The sequence below is a fragment of the Dunckerocampus dactyliophorus genome, chromosome 8 (genome assembly GCF_027744805.1).
Source record: "Dunckerocampus dactyliophorus isolate RoL2022-P2 chromosome 8, RoL_Ddac_1.1, whole genome shotgun sequence".
Classification (NCBI taxonomy): Eukaryota; Metazoa; Chordata; class Actinopteri; order Syngnathiformes; family Syngnathidae; genus Dunckerocampus; species Dunckerocampus dactyliophorus.
The window spans coordinates 26,815,345-26,837,110 of record NC_072826.1 but is presented as its reverse complement, the minus strand read 5'-3'; the positions used below and the strand labels follow the sequence as shown (position 1 = coordinate 26,837,110).

General features: G+C 42.5%; 4 protein-coding genes across 8 annotated transcripts in view; 2 read left to right on the top strand and 2 right to left on the bottom strand.

The window, feature by feature from the left end:
- The window catches only part of LOC129185917 (recombining binding protein suppressor of hairless-like protein), a 31,722-nt gene extending 28,683 nt beyond the window's left edge, over positions 1-3,039 (bottom strand). For all 4 annotated transcript variants that reach the window (XM_054783594.1, XM_054783588.1, XM_054783587.1 and 1 more), the window contains exons 1-3: positions 2,916-3,039; positions 921-1,154; positions 716-818 (exon numbers count right to left, since the gene is read on the bottom strand). The gene's annotated coding sequence lies outside the window, so the exon portion shown is untranslated. The remainder of the gene's footprint in view (positions 1-715; positions 819-920; positions 1,155-2,915) is intronic.
- On the top strand, positions 1,421-7,839 carry or90a1 (odorant receptor, family 90, subfamily A, member 1). Its single transcript, XM_054784354.1, has 7 exons — positions 1,421-1,570; positions 1,646-2,070; positions 2,376-2,441; positions 5,189-5,395; positions 6,789-6,927; positions 7,044-7,469; positions 7,606-7,839. The coding sequence occupies exons 1-7, from the start codon at positions 1,421-1,423 to the stop codon at positions 7,837-7,839; spliced, it is 1,647 nt and encodes a 548-aa protein (XP_054640329.1).
- A 1,380-nt stretch (positions 7,840-9,219) lies between these two features.
- Positions 9,220-13,813, top strand: si:dkey-43k4.5 (potassium voltage-gated channel subfamily S member 1). Of its 2 annotated transcripts, none has more exons than XM_054785022.1 (10): positions 9,220-9,386; positions 11,298-11,474; positions 11,545-11,678; positions 11,759-11,923; positions 11,998-12,169; positions 12,398-12,481; positions 12,549-12,710; positions 12,775-12,858; positions 13,165-13,257; positions 13,373-13,813. In XM_054785022.1, the coding sequence occupies exons 2-10, from the start codon at positions 11,304-11,306 to the stop codon at positions 13,754-13,756; spliced, it is 1,449 nt and encodes a 482-aa protein (XP_054640997.1). In that variant the 5' UTR covers positions 9,220-9,386; positions 11,298-11,303; the 3' UTR covers positions 13,757-13,813. The 2 variants fall into 2 exon arrangements, with proteins under 2 accessions (XP_054640997.1, XP_054640998.1); XM_054785023.1 differs by lacking the exon at positions 9,220-9,386 and adding an exon at positions 9,749-9,788.
- The window catches only part of LOC129186604 (serine/threonine-protein kinase 4-like), a 24,823-nt gene continuing 16,870 nt past the window's right edge, over positions 13,814-21,766 (bottom strand). Inside the window, exons 10-11 of the mRNA XM_054785021.1 lie at positions 21,147-21,298; positions 13,814-15,030 (exon numbers count right to left, since the gene is read on the bottom strand). Coding sequence (XP_054640996.1) covers positions 14,872-15,030; positions 21,147-21,298 — 311 coding nt within the window. The 3' untranslated portion in view covers positions 13,814-14,871. The remainder of the gene's footprint in view (positions 15,031-21,146; positions 21,299-21,766) is intronic.

Here is a 21,766-nt window from a genome sequence, read left to right as displayed (position 1 = left end):
AAATTAGACTGTTGAAAAAAAGGAAATTGGAAAAAAAAGTTGAAATACAGTAATTGTGGTGGAAAAACGCCATAAATGAGAAAAACAGCCGTAATTTTAGAGAATAAAGTCCAAATATTAAGAAAAAAACAATATTGTAACAAGAAAAAAGTTGCAATTTTACAAGAATGAACTTACAATATTATGTGTGAAAATAATGTTATTTAGTAGCATAGAGTAAACCATTTTTTAAAAAGTAATAATATGATAATGATAATAATATATTATTATTATATGAGAAATGAGAGATTTTACAAACTTTTAACTTGTACCTTTTTTTCATCGTTTGGCTGACTCTGCAACTTACTAGTCAGGTGTTTTTACATATAAAATGTATACATAATTGACATGTTTTCAAATGTTCACAGATACTGACTGACATGGCCCAAGGAGTTTGGTGAATTTGCTACCGCTTCCTTGCTTGTTGGACTTGCTGACTTGTGACGTTAATTTGCCGGAGTGGCATGGCTCAGGTGGTGAAGTGGGTCCAGTCAGAGTTTATGCTGCTGATTCCGATACTGATCATCCATGAGTGAACTCGGCCGATATTGATAGCCATCTCATGGATGAACTGTAAATTTTTACATTTTACAGGAACCATAAACTCAATTTAATTTTGACAAAAACATATCTTACTTACTTTTTCAAGAGAACATATATCACTCGTTAAACTTACAGAGGATGACACGCCTTCTTTACGGAGACTTTGGATGTGAGAGTCTGATGAAGCTCTGGCAGGATCCTTGGGCAAGATACTGAACCCCCAGTTGCTCTTGATTCTGCGTCATCAGTGGGTAAATTGGTAACAGTGTCAAAGCATTTAGCACAAGATAGTGGACACAAGCAACAAATGAGTTTCCTCCGTAGAGTGGCTGACTCACTCTAAGAGATTACGTGAGGGTCATCAATTGGGTCATCCAGGTGGAGCTCAGAATAGAGCCGCTGCATCGAGTCCGGATGCCTCCTGGACGCCTCTCTAGGAGGAGGAGGCAGACCTAGGACAGACACGCTGGAGGGATTATGTCTCACAGCTGTCCTGGGAACGCCTTGGTGTCTTCCCGGTGGAACAGGAAGAGGTGGCCGCAGAACAGGAAGTCCGGGCTTCCCTACTGAGACTGCCGCCGCCACCGCCGCGAACCGGACCCGAACAGAGAATGGATGGATGAAGGTTATGTTAACATGCTGGCAGATTAAATGTTTGTTCTTGGTCTTGAAATCTGTGAAATCAGTTTGTAAATAAATGCAACTTATTGTCCAGTGTGACTTATATGTTTTTTTCCTGACGCATTTTTTTTAGTGATGCATACAGTAGTCAAGTGTGAACACAGCATCGGTGACGGTGCAACTGTTTTGTCATCACTAGAGGTCACTCTGGGGCGACATGAACGCGCAGTTTCCCAACGCGAGCGAGGTCGTGGAGTATCGAGACCCGCTCACCAAAGTGGTCATCAAAAATGTGATTGTGGTCGTCCTCGGCCTGTCCGTCAACTACATCAACATCAGCCTCATGCACACCTTCTGCAAGCACCAGGTAAGACACGCCCATATGTGGACGCTCTGAAAGAAACATAAACCAAAGTGTGACACGGTTCTTCTCTGTGGACAGATATTCTACACCAACCCTCGCTACATCCTCTTCTTCAACCTGGTGCTCAACGACATGCTCCAAGTGAGCATGACTGTGGTCCTCTTTGTCATCAGCTACACCCTCCACAAGATCAACGTGTGCGTGTGCGCCACCTTCATCCTGCTGACGGTCACGCCCCTCAACCTGGCATGCATGGCGGCCGAGTGCTACATCGCAGCGTGCCTACCGCTGCAGCACACAAACATCTGCAAGGTCAACAAGACCCTCATTCTCATCGCTCTGATTTGGACAACCAGCATGATCTCGGCTCTGCCTGACCTCTTTGTCATGTTGGCCACCGAGCCGCATGACTTCTTCTCTTCCAGAGTGTTCTGCATCCGAAAGAACGTCTTCCGCAACCCGCTGCTTTTCAGGAAGCGGGACATCACCTACATTGTGTCCCTGTTCCACATTCCCTGGAATGTGGAACTAAAAAAATTAAAGGAATCATCCTGTGAAAGGATGATTCATGAGATGTATTCCATTGTTACCTTCATGTTCAAATAAACTAAACCAAACCAAACCAAACCAAACTGTATATACGTATATATTCTATATAAGTCAGCATGGAAGTCCACTGGAAGTCTTCCAGACGAGTGGTTCTGAGTGAGTGGGGAGTGCAATATTTTTATTTCATTTTTGATGTTTTTATCATGTTTTGACATAAATATTAATTGTGAACTGCTCCAGATGATGTTGTAGTGTAGAGGTTGGTAGTTTGGAGTTGTTTGGAGTTGCTTAGAGATGACGTATTGGAAAATAAAGGGTTAACAGGGTTTGTTGCCTTAGTAATGATGGTATTCATCCACAACTTTGTAATGCTACACATTGCTGTATTTTGTTTTGGTATATTATTGATGGTTTGTGTGATTGTGATTGAGCACCCACTGAAGGCCCAGGTACCAAATGCAGCGCCCGCCACTGGCATAATGGAAGTAAAGGTGAACGAACGCTGCTAATATAACATTAGAGAAGTAATAGTGACAAATGTAAAAACAAGAGAAGTAATACAGTTGAGTCAATGACGTAGATATGACACTTTTAATTATTAATGATAATGGCTGGTATAGTCTACAGCAGTTCCAAAAGTTTTTACAGTGGCGTACCACTTCAGACATTTGACCTGTACCCCCTAATCCTGCACACTTAAAAAACATACATCTTTTTATCTGAACTAAATTGAATAATTACTTGGTTCATTACTTTTATAGTAGTTCCGGGTCTAAAGTGTGTATTTGGCAAAACTCACCTCAGCAACTTGGGCGACCAAAAATTTATTCCTCCGTTATTCCTCATCTCGGCTCATAAGAAACACGTTTGACTTGTGCTTAGCAGCAAAAAAGTTAAGAAGTCATGAAACATAATGACAAATACTGACAATTAGACGAAATGATGACAAATAATGAGAAGAAAACGCGTTTCTTCATTTACAACTCGAACGTTTCAACTTCTTCTTCTACTCTTCTAATTAAGACAACGCGCGACGAACCCACGCACACACAGGCCACGCGGTCCTACAGCGCCCCTCGGTGGCCAACTATTCCCGTCATATTAAACTTTTTTCAACACGAAATGTGACTGAACATAAAGTTGCCAAGATTACACCAATTATTAATTATATGCTGGTAAGCATATTTTAAATATCGTAACATATTATTACTCACGCACACAGTGTACTTATAAATAATATGAACAATATATATTTGTCTTTTATTGACATTAACCTTCATGTGGCCTCGTGGTTAGCATGTTGGCCACACAGTTTTTTCAACTTTGATACTTTGTTAATTACTTAGTGAAATGGTTAGTGGATTACTTAGTGGATTACTTAGTTAGTTAGTAGAGCTGGGTGGATGATAATGAGCTGCCCGCCCACGACAGAGGTGCATCCCATAACCTATGACATCATCACATGGCATATAAGCAAACAGCAGACTGCTGATCATCAACTCTCCTCAGGTAAGCTGCTTTTTCTTCTTCTTCTTCTTCTTCTTCTTCTTCTTCTTCTTCTTCTTCTTCTTCTTCTTCTTCTTCTTCTTCTCCATCTGTGTGCAGTGGCACACAGATGTCTGCATTCTATTTCTCCACAATCTTCTCCTCGCCCTCTTTTACAAAAGCTGTCCCAGCATGTTTTGCAATGTTCTAAGATGGTATGGGATGCCTAGGATGTTCAACAATAATCCACAGTGGTTTAAGATGTTCCAGGATGTTCTACTCAGTGTTGTAGGATGTACGACAATATTACATAGTCCTCTAAGATGATCTACAATGTTCTAATATCTTCCTGGATGTTCTACTGTGTTCAAAGATGTTCTGCAATATTCCAGTGTTCTAGGATGTTCTGCAAAAAGTACTAAGATGTCGCGTGCTGTTATACATAGTGTTCCAAGATGTTCTACAACAGTCTCTTCCAAGATGTTATAGGATGTCCTACATGGCGTTCTGAGATGTTCTACAATATTCCACAGTGTTCCAGGATATTCAGGACGTTCTGCACAAGGGTCTAGTTGTACAATATTACAGCGTTCCAATATTTTATGGGATGTTCTATAAAGAGTTATGAGGTGTTCTACAATGTTCCAGTGTACTTAAATGTTCTACAAAGTGCTCTAAGATGTTCCAGGACATTGCACGTACTGCTCTAAAAAGTTCTCCATAGTTTTCCAGGATGTTCTACATACTGTGCTAAGATGTTCCTGGATGTTCTGTGTAGTGTTTTAACATATTCTACATAGTGCACTAGAATGTTCTAAATATAGTGTTCGAAGATATTCCAGGATGTTCTACCTCATGTTCCAGGGTGTTCTACATAGTGTTGTAAGATTTTCCAGGACGTTCTATGTCATGTTCTAAGATATTTTACGTAAAGCTCTAAGATGTTCTGCATAAGGTTCTACGATGTTCTATATAATGTTCCAGGATGTTCTTCATAGTGTTCTAACATGTCCCAGGACGATCAAACTAATTTTCCAGGATGTACTACGTACTGTTCTAAGATGTTCCAGGACATTCTTTGGAGTGTCCTAAGATATTTTACGTGGTGCTCTAAAATCAGATTACATAAAGTCCTACAATATTCTACATAGTGGTCTAAGAAGTTCCAAGACGTTCTACATTGTGTTGTCAAATGTGCTACACAGTGTCCCAGGATTGTCTACATACTGTTCTAAGATATATATATATATATATATTTATCATGTCCTAAGATGTTCTACATGTTCCAGGATGTCGAAGATGTTCTCATGTTGTGTTCTAAGATATTGTACATAGTGCGCTAAGATGTCTGAATAATGTTCTAAGATGTTCTACATAGTGTTCTAATATGTTCCAGGACCTTCAAGGAAATGTTGTAGGAGTTCTAAGTTGTGTCCTGATGTTGACAGTGGCAAGGTTCCGTGTACGTGACGAGGGGATGGGGTTCTGATGGGGGTTGTGATGATGTGAGTATGACGATGATGAAGAACATGAAGATGATATGATATGTAGTGATAGTTACGTGTGTTTCCATAGTAGTACGTAAAGGAGGTACGTGGCAATGCTAAACTTCACCCCCCCAGGCCTGGTGGACGCTCTGACAGGCAACAGCAGCTCGCTGGGTGGCGGCGGCGGGGAGGCGGTGCCTAAAGACAGCTTCTCCAACGCCTTGGCCAAGAACATCGTGGCCATGATGGTGTGGCTCACACTTAGCGTCATCAACGGCAGCATGGTGCACACCTTCCTGCGACACAGGTGCCTCACTTCCTCCTCATGTCACCTGACATCCTCGTTTGCGTACATTTACATAGTTACTTCCTGTTTGGCCTTTTTAACATTATTGTATTTATATGAATAATAGATTTATTCAATGGTTCATCCTCACTATGTCCTGTGTAAAGTACAGTGGTGTGGGAAAGTGTTTGCCCCCTTCCGGATTTCTTATTTTTTTGCATGTTTGTCACACTTAAATGTTTCAGATCATCACACTAATTTAAATATTAGTCAATGGCAACACAACTGAACACAAAATGCAGTTTTTAAATGAAACTTTTTATTATTAAGGGGGAAGAAAATCCCAAAATGACCTCAAGAGCGCAGCAACGACTCATCCAAGAGGTCACAAAAGACCCCACAACAACATGCAAAGAACTGCAGGCCTCACTTGCCTCAGTTAAGGTCAGTGTTCATGACTCCACCATAAGAAAGACACTGGGCAAAAACAGCCTGCATGTCAGAGTTCCACGACCAAAACCACGGCTGAACAAAAAGAACATTAAGGCTTCTCTAAATTTTGCCAGAAAACATCTTGATGATCCCCAAGACCTTTGGGAAAATATTCTGTGGTCTGACGAGACAAAAGTTGAACTTTTTGGAAGGTGTGTGTCCCATTTCATCTGGCGTAAAAGTAACACCGCATTTCAGAAAAAGAACGTAATACCAGCAGTAAAATATGGTGGTGGTAGTGTGATGGTCTGGGGCTGTTTTGCTGCTTCAGGACCTGAAAGACTTGCTGTGATAAATGGAAGCATGAATTCTGCTGAAGGAGAATGTCCGGCCATCTGTTGGTAACCTCAAGCTGAAAGCAACTTGGGTTGTGCAGCAGGACAATGATCCAAAACACACCAGCAAGTCCACCTCTGAATGGCTGAAGAAAAACAAAATGAAGACTTTGGAGTGGCCTCGTCAAAGTCCTGACATGAATCCTATTGAGATGCTGTGGCATGACCTTAAAAAGGTGCTTCATGCTGAAAAACCCTCCAATGTGGCTGAATGACAACAATTCTGCAAAGATGAGTGGGCCAAAATTCCTCCACAGCGCTGTAAGAGACTCATTGCAAGTTATCACAAACGCTTGATTGCAGTTGTTGCTGCTAAGGGTGGCCCAACCAGTTATTAGGTTTAGGGGGCAATCACGTTTTTACACAGGGCCATGTAGCTTTGGATTTTTTTTCTCCCTTAATAATAAAACGTTTCATTTAAAAACTGCATGTTGTGTTCAGTTGTGTTGTCATTGACTAAAATTTAAATGTGTTTGATGATCTGAAACATTTAAGTGTGACAAACATGCATAAAAATAAGAAATCAGGAATGGGGGCTAACACTTTTCACACCACTGTACGTGTGTGTGTGTGTGTGTGTATCCCAGCGTGTTCTACGACAACCCGCGGTACATCATGTTTATCTACATGGTCGTCAACGACGCCCTGCAGCTGAGTTTGGTGACGGCGCTCTACGTGGTCAGTTACATCTTCAGGAGGATCCACGCCTCTGTCTGCTGCCTGCTGGTCAGAGATCACCACGCCCACCTAACCACCTTATGTCTGCAGTTAACATGGCATCATACTGCTAATAAGTGCTAAGATGGCGTCACGCTAACATGAGGTCATTGTGCTCTGCACAGATCATGACTGCGGTCCTGACCACACGTTCCACGCCACTCATCCTGGCGGGCATGGCGGTGGAGCGGTACGTGTCCATCTGCTTCCCACTGCACTACACCCAGATGTGCACGGTGCCACGCACGCTGCTCCTCATCGGCGCCATCCTCATCCTGACCGCCACGCCGCCCGTCACCGACCTGCTGATCACCGTGCTGAAGGAGCCGCCCAGCTTCTTCCACGCCGCCATCTTCTGCGACCACTCGCTGCTCTTCCGCCATCGCGCCATCTACTACAAGAACTTTGTCTTTGACGGTGCCTACTTGTCCTTCGTCTTCCTCACCCTCCTCTTCACCTACTGCAAAATCATGATGACGGCGCGCGCCGCCTCCGCCGGCCTGGCGTCTGTTACCAGGGCCCGAAACACCGTGCTGCTCCACGGCCTGCAGGTGACGCCTCCTTCTACAGACTTGCAGTACCTCCTTCTTTTTTGCACAGCAAGCTGAAAAGCAATAGAACATCTTCAAGCAGCAGATATCAGGCCTGGAAGGTTCTAATGTTCTTCTGCTCGTGTTCTCCTTGCAGCTGCTGCTGTGCATGCTGGCCTTCGTGGTTCCGTCGCTGCAGGCGGCGCTCATCTCGCTCTTTCCGCTTCTCAGCCTGGAGATCCGCTACATCTTCTTCCTGCTGGTCTACATCATCCCTCGCTTCCTCAGTCCCGTCGTCTACGGTTTCAGAGACGAGCTCTTCAGGAAGTACTGGACCCGCTACCTGGCCTGTCAGAGCCACGCCAACGTGCGCATCGGCGCCGCTGCTTGACGTGAACGCAAAGGTGTGGTGCGGACCTCCAAGATCAACTTCTGCCACTCCTGTGGCAGGGATTTCAAAATAAAATGTGGAATAAAAGACTGTTTAACATGATAACATTATTATATTCCTAATAAAACATCAAATTCAAATAATAAATACAATGAAATATTGATAGTAATGATAAAATATAAAACTAATTAACACCAAATTAAATAATAAAATAAAATAAATAAATAAAATTCAGTGATCATCAAATTAACATGAAAAAATATTTGTAATAAAACATGCTAAAATATTTCCAATAAAACATCTGATTAATATGATAAAAATATTTATTGAAAAACATCAAATTAAGATGATTAAATATTTGTAATAGAACATCAAATTGACAAGCCAACATTTTTAAATAAAACATCAAAACACATTGCAACACAATATCAAATTAACATATGTATAACAAAACATCAAATAAACATGACAAAACATCAAATTTACATGATCAAATATTTACAATAAAATGTCTAAAGTCATAAAAAATTGAAAATAAAACCTAAACTTAATAAAATATTTGTGATAAAATTGTAATCAACAATAAAATATCTAACATGCTAAAAAATATTTTAAATAAAACATACATATATTCATCAAGTCAAATTAACATAAAGAAATATTTATAATAAAACAGCAAATTAATGATAAAATGTTTACAATAAAATATATAATTAGCATAATTTTTTACAATAAAATACTGTATATAACTAACATAATAAAAATATTTTAATAAAACATCAAATTAAAATAAAATATTTACAATAAAGTATCTAGCGTCACATCAAATTGCCATGATATTTTTGGCAATAAAATATCTAATTAACATGATAATGTATGTATAATAAAACATTTAATTAACATGATAAAATATCTACAATAAAATATCTAACATGATAAAATGTTTATTAAAAACATCAGATTATCGCGATCAAAGATTTACAGTAAAATACCAAATTAACATGAGCAAATATTTAATTAGAAAAACATCTAATTAAACCCAGTCAACCTTTGACCTCAGAAGAACTTCCAGTTCCAGGGGTCAAAGTTCAAACGACGTCCACATTGTCAACCAGCAGGTGGTGCTGTGGTCACAATGACGATGATGATAATGCAGAATTGTTTGTCTTACATCCTCAAGTCATGGTGATGATGATTATGTCGTCATTTATTATTATTAATATATTAATAATACACTATTAATAATAATAATAATATGTGTTCAGCATGAAACGTGCCTTGGTGTTGAGTATTATATTATCATAGTAGCTAAAAATATTTCAGCTGAGTGTCGCCTGGTCACGTGGAGAATCGGCTCACTTCCGGAGAGTGACGGAAAAAGCCGAAGACACTCAGCCACGCCGCACACGGACTGCCGTGCACGGTTGTGACCAGGGCGCGCAGCTGGACCCACGAACACACTTTATTCCTGTTTTGTGGACGTAAAAGACTTGACGAATGGTCTGGCCGTGACGTCACACGATGCTGTGGAGCATTCTTGCCAAAAGGTGAGTCAAGTCCCTCATTCTTATGACGACGTCAGATGTTGTCCTCGCGACGTAACTTTGATCATGACGTCGTTGTGACGTCATCGATAGGAAGGAGGTGCTCTTCATTAAGCACACTGCGACCTTTGACCCCAGCTATGTCAAGTAGCTTTTGACTTGGTGTTGTTGAAAGTCAACAGGATTCTTGCTCCTTCCTTTATACAGGTAAAGCACTTGTAAAGTCATATAATGGCACAGAACCTCACAGATCCATCAACAGTATTTAATGTTCATAAGTCTTCTGCATTATACTGTACATATGAGGGCATCACCTACACTAATGCTTGCTTGGTATGTGGATTGTAGAGGGTCCATCCGATGTAAGGCAGGACCAGCGTTCCAAAAGCCTTCCTAATATGACAGGTGAGCACGTACGGTCTGCAGGCTCAGATGAAACAGGTGTGATAGAATTCCACAGTTCATCAGAGCAGGTCTTCAGCAGCTTGCTGGGGTTGGTTTTTTACCAAGACCCACTGCTTTCCCTGGTTTCTGTGTCACTCCAACTGGAGCTGCAGTTGGGGGAGGAGGAGAGAGGCGATGGGTTACGGACAGTGGCTGGGAGAGCTGGGATTGTGTGGGGACCATCAAGTCTGTAAAAGACCTGCCCAGTTCATCAGCCCAGCAGATTCTGGTCACCATCAGACAACTCCCCACTTTTTGACTTCATGCCTGTAATCTTTCACTTGATAGATTATTTTCTCTGCCCTCCCTTATCTTTGCCCTCAATTTCCCCTAGGGTTCTTTGACTTTACCCCTGTCACTAACCCTAAAAGCCCATTTCTTTTTATTTGTCAGGGCTTCCTGATTGCCCATAACCCATGGTTTGTTATTAGGGAAGCAACTCATTTGCCTGTCATACTTCCTGTTTGGAAAGAACACTACTTCCTGTTTAGAAAGAATGCTTCTTCCGGTTTCAAAAGAACACCATTAAGAATTTGGGGGGAAAAAATAGTCCTTCATGCTTGTAAAGAAGGCCACTTCCTCTTTGTAAAGAACACTACTTCCTGTTTGAAAAGAACACTACTTCCTGTTTGGAAATAACGCTACTTCATGTTGGGAAAGAATACTCCTCCCTGTTTGAAAAGAACGCTACTTCCTGTTGGGAAAGAATACTAGTTTTGCCATTTCCTGTTTGGAAAGAACGCTACTTCCTGTTGGAAAAGAATGCTACTTATGATTTTTCCTATTTGGAAAGAACACTACTTTCTGTTTTGAAAGAATGCTACTTCCGGTTTGGAAAGAACACTGCTTTCTGTTTGGAAAGGACACTACAAATTTGAGAAAAACACTACTTAATGTTTGTAAAGAAAGCCATTTCCACTTTGTAAGGCATGCTACTCCCTGTTTGAAAAGAACACTACTTCCTGTTGGGAAAGAACACTACTTCCTGCTTGGAAAGAATGCTCCTTCCTGTTGGGAAATAATGCTACTTTGTTACTTTTGCTACTTCCTGTAGACACTACTTCCCCTGCTTGAGAAAGAACGCCACCTCCTGTTTGTAAAGAACCTATTAGGAAAGAATGTTACTTCCTGTTTGGAAAAAACACCACTAACAATTTTGAAAAAAACACTTCATGTTTGAAAAGGACACTTCCTCTTTGTAAAGAATGCTACTCACTGTTTGAAAAGAACACTACTTCCTGTTTGGAAACAACAACAACAACACTCCCTCTTTATAAGGAACACTACTTCCTGTTTGGAAAAAACACTACGTCCTGTTTGGAAACAACAACACTTCCTCTTTTTGTAAGGAACACTACTTTCTCGTTGGAAATAATGCTACTTCCTGTTCGTAACGCTGTGTTGTGTACTTTACTGTTTGCCACTTCCTGTTGGCGAAGTCGTCGACGTTAACGTCTTTGCGTTCGCCAGTGAAACATGGTGACGGAGCGTCTGCCCTTCCGGGCCCAGCGGGACTTGGATGAGGGTGTTGTACACGTGAACGTGGGCGGGCTGAGGCGGAGCGTCGGCCGCAGCTCGCTGAAAAACTTCCCGGACACAAGACTGGGAAAGCTTCTCGAATGTGACTCGGAAGAGGACATCTTGCAGGTCAGTGGGGAGTGAATTTCAAGATGGCGTAGGCGGCACTTGTGACCTCTGCCTCCCTTCTCCCCCGCAGGTGTGTGACGACTACGATGGGCAGCAGAAGGAATTTTACTTTGACAGGAATCCTGGATTGTTCCCGTACGTGCTCAACTTCTACCAGACGGGAAAACTTCACATCATGGAGGAGTTGTGCGTGTTCTCCTTCAGGTGACGCTCATCGTTTTTACCACCACAAAATTCCGATGAATATTAGTGATGTAAGTAATAGTAGTAGTACATGTGTGCAGTCAGGAGTTGGAGTACTGGGGAATCAGCGACTTCTTCCTGGACAGCTGCTGCAGCTTTCGTTACCACGACCGCAAGCTGGAAAGCAGTCGGCGTCGCAGCTGGGATGACGACAGCGACGCCAGCAGCTTGGACACGCTGCCGGACGAGATTTCAGACCTGAACAGGTGAGGTAGGGCGGAGGTGGGTTGAGGAAGAGGAGGAGGGGCCCCTGTGGTTGACGTGTGCGTCCTCCTTGCAGGGACATGGAGCACTTCCAGGAGGTGCGCTGCGGAAACGTCCGCAAGTGTCTGTGGCTCACTCTGGAGAACCCGGGATACTCCATTCCCAGCAAGCTCTTCAGCCTGCTCTCCATCAGCGTGGTGCTCACCTCCATTGCCACCATGTGCATCAACAGCATTCCTGAATACCAGGTGTGACAAGTTAACATACACTATTTGGAATTGGAGTATGTTCTATTTATGAGTTCAATTCCCAGATCACAAATAAGTGCTTAACTTATTTTTACACTTAAAACTGGCCTATAAAGGCCACAGTTTGACCCTGGAATAGATTATTTCCATGAGTCCAAACAAAAACCGTCCAAGGATTGTTTGCATCAGAGTGGTGCACCTCAGGGTGTGACTGTCTTTGTGTTGCAGATGTTTGACTCTGAGGGGAAGCTGATGGACGATCCCACTATGGATGCACTGGAGGTGCTGTGCATGTGCTGGTTCACTTTTGAGGTGACTACTGAGTGTGCACGTGTGTGTGTCTGTGTAGCATCGCAAGCTGAGGTGTGATGTCGCACAGGTGGTAATGCGCCTCCTGCTGGCACCAAACAGGAAGAGGTTCTTCCAGCATCCTCTGAACATCATCGACATGGCGTCCATCGTTCCCGTCTACGTCACGCTGGTCTGTGACATGGTGCTGGGCACCCCGTCGGAACTGGGAGACCTGGGACGCCTCATCCAGGTCTGGCCTTGTCAGGCGACCTCCCCCAGGGAGCGTGTGTCCTCAACAACCTTTTGTCCTCCAGGTCTTCAGGCTGATGAGGATCTTCAGGGTGCTGAAGCTGGCCCGACACTCCACGGGTCTGCGTTCTCTGGGGGCCACGCTCCGGGTGAGTCCACCGCACGTTTAGTGATGACTTTGGTTATAGAAATAGAAGATGTAGATCTTTAGTGACAGTGTTGGAAGAGGCGTCCTAGTGGATGTCAGTCCATCCTGTCCTCTTAAATGTTTTCATGGACAAAGTGCAGCGTCAGCGAGATGTTCCACGCTGTCTTATGAGACATTAATCGAAGAATCCGACAGACCATGCATCGATGTTGATGATCTACGAGTGACGGGGTCATGTGACACCATTTCGTCTAGTCGGCTGCCGGCCATGTTTGAATCACATGACAAGCTGTCCTCCATCTTGCAGCACAGTTACCGTGAAGTGGGCATTCTGCTGCTCTACCTGGCCGTGGGAGTGTCCGTCTTCTCTGGAATGGCCTACACCGCCGAGCATGAGGAGGTCAAGTGTCCTTTGCTGCTTCATGATCACACCCTCATCTGCTGTCACGTCACTTTTTGCACGTTGACGTGTGATTGTTCCATCAGACTGTACATAATCAAGTGTCCCTGTACAGGACGTGGGCCTGGACACCATCCCGGCGTGCTGGTGGTGGGGGACGGTCACCATGACTACGGTGGGCTACGGGGACGTGGTGCCCGTGACGGTGGCGGGCAAGCTGGCAGCCAGTGGCTGCATTCTTGGTGGCACCCTGGTCGTGGCGCTGCCCATCACTATCATTTTCAACAAGTTCTCGCACTTCTATCGGCGCCAGAAGGCGCTGGAAGCTTCCGTACGAAACAGCAACAGCAGCAGCCGCCGCCGTAGGAAGACGGCGAGCTGCGGGGATGACGAGGGCCAGGAGGGGCCGGCGTCCGACGATGATGCCGTACAATACGAGGATGACGGTGGCGGCATCATCAACTACAGCTACGTGGAGGTGGAGTCACGTCAGTTGTGATGATACGATGCTTTTATGAGACCTCAGCATGATGACGACCAAAGAATAAAAAGAACATGGAAGATTTGTGTTTATTCTTTCCACAAATAAAAAGACATCAAACATCAGCAGCAGTTTTAAGGCAGCAACATTTCCACCAAACGCAGCAAAGCACAAGTTTTAGAAAGGACTTCCCTTCGTCACATCAAACCAGTCAAAATGGCTGACTAGAACGCGCCACACTCACGTTTACCAGTTCCAAACACAAGGACGCCATATTGCTCAGCTTTGTCGCTGCTCGTGCACGGCGGCCTCTACATTTGTTACGTTAATCCAGTGTTTCTGACTTGGGCCGTGTCTCAAATGGAATACTTCCATCTGTACACTTCAATAAGTATACTGTGTAGACAGTGTAGTGCTGTCCCAAATCCAACACAGTCATTGCGCACTTACCAAAAATGACCATCGCAATACTTACCCACTTCTTCTTCTATTAACTACTTGTCTTCACTACGGGTTGCTCCTTAGCTGCCATTATTCACGTTAGTCCTTGTGGACACTTGCCACTCTCAATAGTCACCAACTTGGCTACATAGTGAAAGGGTAGGGAGGAACTATCAACACGAAGGTGAGACACAGTGGCTAACTCTGAAGTGTGTAAGGTCAATGATGAGTTTGGGACAGCATTACACTCAAAATTTGTGCACTCAGGAACTAAGCACACAGTGTACTTACTGAAGTGTACTGACAGAGACATGGCCTTAAAGTGATGAAACTCGTCTTATTTAACATTATTTCCCTTTTTCAAGACTTTATCCGCATGTCAAATTAGAAGCTATTTGTTGTGTTTACCATTGAAAAGAAAGCATGCTGCATGTTTCATAACTTACATAATATACACACACGCCCTGAGGAATGACCACCTGATGGTCCAAAGCTCTGAGGAAAGCTCACAAGATGGTGGTCGTCATCAAAACTAAGAGTAAGAACAGCTGGTGCTACATTCTGGTGCATGAGGTGGGGGGGCGACATGGCGCCACCAGCGTACCATGATTCTGTTTCGTGTCCTGGTTCAAGTCTTCACCTGTCCAGAGAGCTGTCAATCATAGAGTCAGAAACATAGAGAGTGATGCCTCTCAGAAGTTCTGCTGCCGCCTCTTCTTGGCCTCGATGGCGTCCAGGATGGGTTGCCTCTTGGCTTGGTACCGCTGGCGGATCTCCTCGATCTCTTGCTCCATCTGCGGGTCCAACGAAGCCAGACGCTGACGGAGCTCCTCCACCGACCACGAGCTGACCTGCGGCGACACACGAGAGCTTGCCGTCACCTGTGGCGCCTCCCGGTGGAGATGACAAACTACTACGGCAACACTCTGTAGTGCGCAGACGTCCACCAAGGCTCTTATACAGCGGAACCTCTCTAACACCCAAAAATATGCAGTGTTCTTGAATGCCTTACCAGCGCACGGCCCAGTGCTTGAAAGAATGAAGAAAAGAGACCGATACAGAGTTTTTCATCGTTCTGTGTGTGTTCTATGAACAAATAAACAACACATACACACACACTAAATATGATTTAAGGATTCCCTTAAGGATGCCAGAATAGAATAGTGTCCCAACTCTAAGAGAAGCACTATCCATTCTTCACACAGACGAAGTCAGCAACATGTGAATGCTGTGTTTGGGCACAGACTAGTTTGGCCGTACAAAATCCAAGACAAAAATTTTAACGAAAAGGTAAGGTTCCATAGTACACTTATCGATATGTCTGATCCATCCATTTTGATGTTCATGGTAACGGGTGAGCTGGAGCCTACCCGTTGACAAGTTGGTATATGGACAATTGAGTGTTTTTGGACGGGGAGGAAAGAACCAACAAAAGAGCACATGCAAACTCCATACAGAGTGGTCCAAGCCCACATGGCTGTGAGGCAGATGTGCTAACCACGTTACCACCATGCTGATGATTGCGTTAGCGTGTTTGACACCTTGATTTCTATTCCTATCCATTCCGAGCGGGCTGGGCTGATAGGTTTGTAATGGGACACTTTAGCTAAAAATACGCTTGCAAAGGTTTCATCTTTTCACTTGTAGTGAGACGATGCCCTCAGCGTGTCCCAGAGGAACACCCCCGACCCCTTTTCCCAGCACGCACTCTGTCTGCAGCTATTTATGAGCCACAATCAATGCGGATAAAGTAACACCGCCCTCGTGCTGCCGAGACTTGGTGATTTGATTTGAGCAAAGTTCCCCACAGTTGAACACTTCTTCTAGTGCAGGGGTGCCCAAACTTTATCAACATAGTGAAAAATGAAAGGATGCAAGGGCCACTTTGCTATTTTGTAAAGCAACACTAAGAAGTTTTGTATATTTCAAGAAAAAAACTGCATCTCAGCTTTGTGATAGATGGGAAAAAGCCTATTACAGTCGTCCCTCGTTTATGGCGGTTAATTGGTTCCAGACTTGACCTTGCTAAGTGAATTTCTGCAAAGTAGAATTCACTATTAACAAATGGAATATTTTTGTAGTTATGGCATAGAAAGCCTGTTTATCATCTTCTAAATATGGTTTTCAACAAGATTAGCCTGCTTCTATTACTCTATATAGTAGATATAAGACAAAATAAGCAGGGTTTGTCCGATTAATGGCTTTTTTGCCGATAACCGATATGCCAATATTGTCCAACTCTTAATTTCTGATTCCGATATCAACGGATACAGATACCAATATGTGTAACATCACATATGTCATGGAGTTAACACATTGTGGTGACCCACGATATTGTTTTAGACATTTTATACATTTCTCTTGGAGATTAATAAAGTATCTATCAAGTGCATTTCCATTTCCAGGTCATGAGGTTGTTGTAGCCACTTAGCTATTGCTACAGAGTTGTTGCCTGTGGTTGAGTCGAGTGGAGACTAAACTGATTGGTGCCACCTCCCTCAACTCTTGTCTTGCTGTGAATCGCATCTCCACATTTGGTGACCCTCGACGTGGGTAAAATTGTCGACTGACAATGAGACCATGCCGTAAGATAACTGAGGTGCTATCTGCGGCACACCCACGCCCGTGGCTTTAACAGATCAAGCCCAGTTCCGACTGCGAGGAATAACACAGGACGTGACAAAGTATTTCCACATATTGGTGCCGCTGGATGCCTCGATGATGGCAAATTAACCAATATATTTATATACTGATCAGCCAATACATTTTTATGCCAGTATGGGGGCGGGAGTATCGGTGGGCCGATATTATCAAACATCCCTAAAAATAAGCCATATTAGACATGAATAAGAAAACACAAACTCACACGTTAGTAGTTCCTTGTGTTTTCTGGACAGTGTACTTCCTGCGGTGGCTATTGTCTCAACAATGTATTGTACTCTAGTGGCTACTTTAAATGGTTTTATACTCGTATTACCCAATGTCGTAGACATACTAAGAGTAAATAAGCCATTTAAGACATAAATAAAACTCCTGTTCGTGTGTGTCACAGTAAATGTGTTCCCTTGCAGACCTCAGTGGCAGGCGTACACGAATGAGAGGTTAGACTTGAGGTGTCCCTCAATCTTCATTCTTCAACCTACCAAGACATTTTGAACAATTGTATGCTTCCAACTTTGTGGGCGCACTCTTTTCTCTCCCCCAGTGAACAAAGCATGATGGCACGCTTGGAGGAATTTGCTGTGGAAGAACTAAATCAACCAGTGACTTCTGACCTCACAAAATCTTGTTGAAAGTCTTCCCAGAATAACAAAAGCTGCAGTCACTCCACGTTTTCTTCAGCTTTAGCTTCCTGTAACTGTCCCAATACTTTTGCCCATGCAGCTTGGTTGGCCGTAGGAAAGTAAACAAAGTCTGCAGCAGCACTCAGACGTAAATAAGAAGATGAAACATTTAGCATGGCCGCGCTTCAGTTCTCTCCTCAAATGTGCACACGTGCGCACACGCACACACGCACACACACACACACACACACACACACACCCAGGGCAATAGCATCATCATGAAGAGAGTGAGTAAATGGAAGGAAATCTCTTATGACTGAAGACAATAAAAGCTGACGTCTGATGCACTGAGAGGCATTCGTGTAACAACATTAGAAGATTAGGAACGGCAAGGTCACAATATTAGAAACAGTCAACAGTAGGAATGATACAGTAACAATAACAAACACTATTGTTCAATTATTGCCTTTGTGATATGGAGATTGTTAGATCAGGGGTGTCCAAAGTGCGGCCTGGGGTCATTTAAGAGTTTGTTTTTTGGCACATTGTAAAAAACCAAGTTTGGGCACCCTTGCATTAGATTGTATGTTTGTTTACGTTCATCATCAGCATAACTAGTGCGCACGTGCTCAGACGTCCAGTTTGGGTGACTCGCAGCGAGGATGCGGCCAAAATAGACGGAAGCTTTGGATATTCCACATCTGCTGCTCATCAATAATGTAGGTTAGTGCTTCTTCCAGCGTGTTGTCATGGAGGCGCCCGAGAGTCCAGTCCAGGGAGAACGTACTTTTAGAGGTAGCAGCTAAAAGTATTTACGTGATTTAACTGACGCCCGGCGTCACAAACGTCTTCCTTTTATGCTCACATTTGCAAAACTAATGGGACAAGAAACCCACCTGGGAGTGTGACGCATGCCGTCGCTGATGAGACAATCTTTTCATTGACTTTCTGTCGCGAGCGTGGCCTCCTGCTGACTCAGCACGGCAACGCTGCACCATTTTGCCGTACGTCTCAGTGTGCCCAAACGACTTAGTGTAAGTACTGTACATGCAGTAAGTGTGCCAGTTGAGACGCAGCAAAAGTTCTCTTTCCACCCTGATTCTTTTCACAAACTCCAAGTGAAACGCAACATGACACAACAAACCATGTGACATCACTCTCTTGTGTGATGCTTGCCAGCATGCTTGCATGGAGGAGTGTATTATTACATTGTTGGGAATGGAATATTTTCCACTGTCAGACATACAGTCATGGAAGAAATGATCCTTTCTTCAGTTTCTTGTTCATTTTAATGCCTGATACAAGGTACATTTGTTTGGACAAATGTACCTTTAGTTGTATACTGTATATATATAACACATATATAACATTATGTTTTTTGGCAATACAATGCTATAGCTATTCAGGTAAGAACTTAAGTGATTTTGGTTATTATCAAGAAAACCATGGAAAGTGCTAGATATCAGCTTTTAATTTAACCTCTTATGAGCTATATTTGTTATCATCATTATATTTGTCCAAACAAATGTACATTTTGTTGTACCAGGCATTAAAATGGATCAATAAAGTGAAGAATCAAGGGTGGTCTAATCATTTTTTCCATGGCTGTAGTACACAAGATGTTTTCACCTGTGCACACAAACATAGTTTCCAGATACGCCACTTTTTTCATCTCTGTCTGAGGTGTGATTAGCTGTCCAAACAGACTGACTGGAGCCAGTTTAAACTAATATTCCAAACAACTAAAAACGTTTACCACCTCTCTGGCAGAAGTTATACCAGAAAGTTCCTCTTCGGAGATCAATTGGACTTCGCTACACTTACGTTGGCCGCTAATCGGTCTCTCCAGCACTGGCATTGCGATTGCTTGCATCTACTCCTGTTTGAATTAAATTGTAAACTGCCCTTGAGAATCCTAGAGTCATTTCACAGCTGTCAGAATAAAATAATCTGAGGGGAATTTCACCCTGTAAACAGGCTGGGTTTGAGGTGTACCCAGACCACCTTTCATCTCTTCCATCCATAATTCCCAACCGTTGTGCCGCGGCACACTAGTATGCCGTGACATAATCAGGTATGTACGGGGAAAGGATCCAATTTCCTAATTGGTCCAAAAATGATGATTTATTTACTACAAATAAAGTATTTATGTTTATGTACGCACAGTATAGCAGCAAACAAATCAATAAAATGCTCTTCCACTCTATGGCAGAGGGTACCATTATCATTAAGTATCATTAACACTAATCATTAACCCGTGTGTTCACCTGTTTCCATTCATATAGCAGAATAAGTCATAGCATACTTGCTAAAGAAGGGGTGTCCAAAGTGCAGCCTGGGGGCCATTTGTGGCCTGCGGCTGTTTTTCAATTTGCCCGCGGCATATTCTAAAAATATAATTTAACAAGGAAACTTTAAAAAAACAAATAAAGACCAAAAATCAGCAGTAATTTTACAAAAATAACGTCAAAATATTAAGAAATCCAAATTGTAAACTAATGAAAAAAGTAATAATAAATCATAATTTTACAAGAATAACATCACATTATGAGGGAAAATGTCATTTTAACAGCAAATCGCTGAAATATTAAAGAAAAAAAGAAAAACATGTTTTTGGCGGAATATTATGAGAAACAAACCAACAAATGCAGTTGCAATTTTTGGAAAATTTCGTTGAGGAAAAAGTTATAAAGTTGCGGGAATAAAGTCAAAATATTATGGGAATAAAATCATAATTACGAGAATACATTTTCCAAGAAGAAAGTTGAAATAAAAAAAAACCATCAGAAATGAAAAAAACAGTTTTACAATTTTACAAGAATACAGTCAAAATATTAAGAGAAAAAAGTCTTATTCTAATGAGAAAAAAGTCACAATTTTACAAAAATAAACTAAAATAAACTGAGGAAAAATAATGTCATTTTAGTAGTATAGAGTTGAAATATTCAAGAAAAAATGTTATTTCTTAATAGTCATTATGACGAACACAGCAAAATAAAGTTGTGATTTTTGGAATATTAGGTTGGGGGAAAAGTTGGAAAGAAAAGTTGGAAAGTTCAAAATAAAGTACAAATATTATGGGAATAAAGTCATAATATTGTGAAAAGAAAATTTACAAAGACTATATATGAAGACAGTTGAAATATTGAGGAAGAAAATAACACCAAAATAGGGGGGGAAAAAAAGCAAAGATCGAAGTTGATATTAATAAAAGACATTTTCACCTTTGTCACAAAGCTAAGATGCACTTTTTTCTTAATACAAAATATAAAAAGTGGCCCTTGCATCCTTTCAGTTTTCACTATGTGGCCCTCGCTGGAAAAAGTTTGGACACCCCTGTGCTGAAGTACGTGCCTTGGCTCGATGATGGTTGGGAAACTCTATGTTCGACCACCCAACAAGCTACACTAAAAGGTGTGCACACAATTAAAACAAGTTTTAGTTCAGGTCAAAGAAGAAAAAAGATGGTATGAGTAGTTGGAGGTAAAGCTTGCTAGTTGCTGTCAGCTGACTTATTGACGCTTTGACAGAGAGCAGGCTCTCCAGCAGAGGCGGCCTGCCAGGAGGAACCACCTTAGATGTTGAAAAGGTTACATTTTGAATATTTAATGGCAGCAGCAGCAGCTCGTGGTCCTGCTTGAAAGGTCTCTGGGAAAGAAAACAGCATTCAACGTTCAACTCACCACTTCCAGATCTCCTTCAGTGGGCATTTTGCGGTAGTCTGCAGGGTGATCTCCTCCTCTTCCTCCTCCATTCTGACTGTGAGCCTCCTTCTCCTTCTGCTCGAAGTATTCCAAGAACGACGGCTTGACGGGCTGCGTGCTCTCGTCCCTTCCTGCAAAGCACACACGTTGGGTTTCAAACGCTGCGGCTGCTACAAGTTTTGACGTGTCCTACTTTACATTTGCACCAAGGCTTTCAATAAATCTGATTGTGGAGAATTTCTACGCATTAGAAAGAAAGCAAAAAAAAAAGACACTCAAGGTGTTTTGTTGTGAGCCTTCTACGGTCTTTTTTGAATCACGTTTCAGGACTACATAAAGAAACACAAGATGAACTTTGAGAAGTTGAGAAGGCAGAGACACATCCCTCTCTTCTAGGGCTGTTAATCTCTGGCCACCTCATTTACGATTCAGAGGCCTGCGATGCAATGATAAAACGATTATCGATACATCGTTTTTTGTGATCAATAGTTTCTATGCGTAATTTTTTCCGATATATTATTTCATTTTACTCACTGTGCACTACTAAAACAAAGCATGTTTGTAATGATCTACAATTAAAACAAACATGAAACAGATGA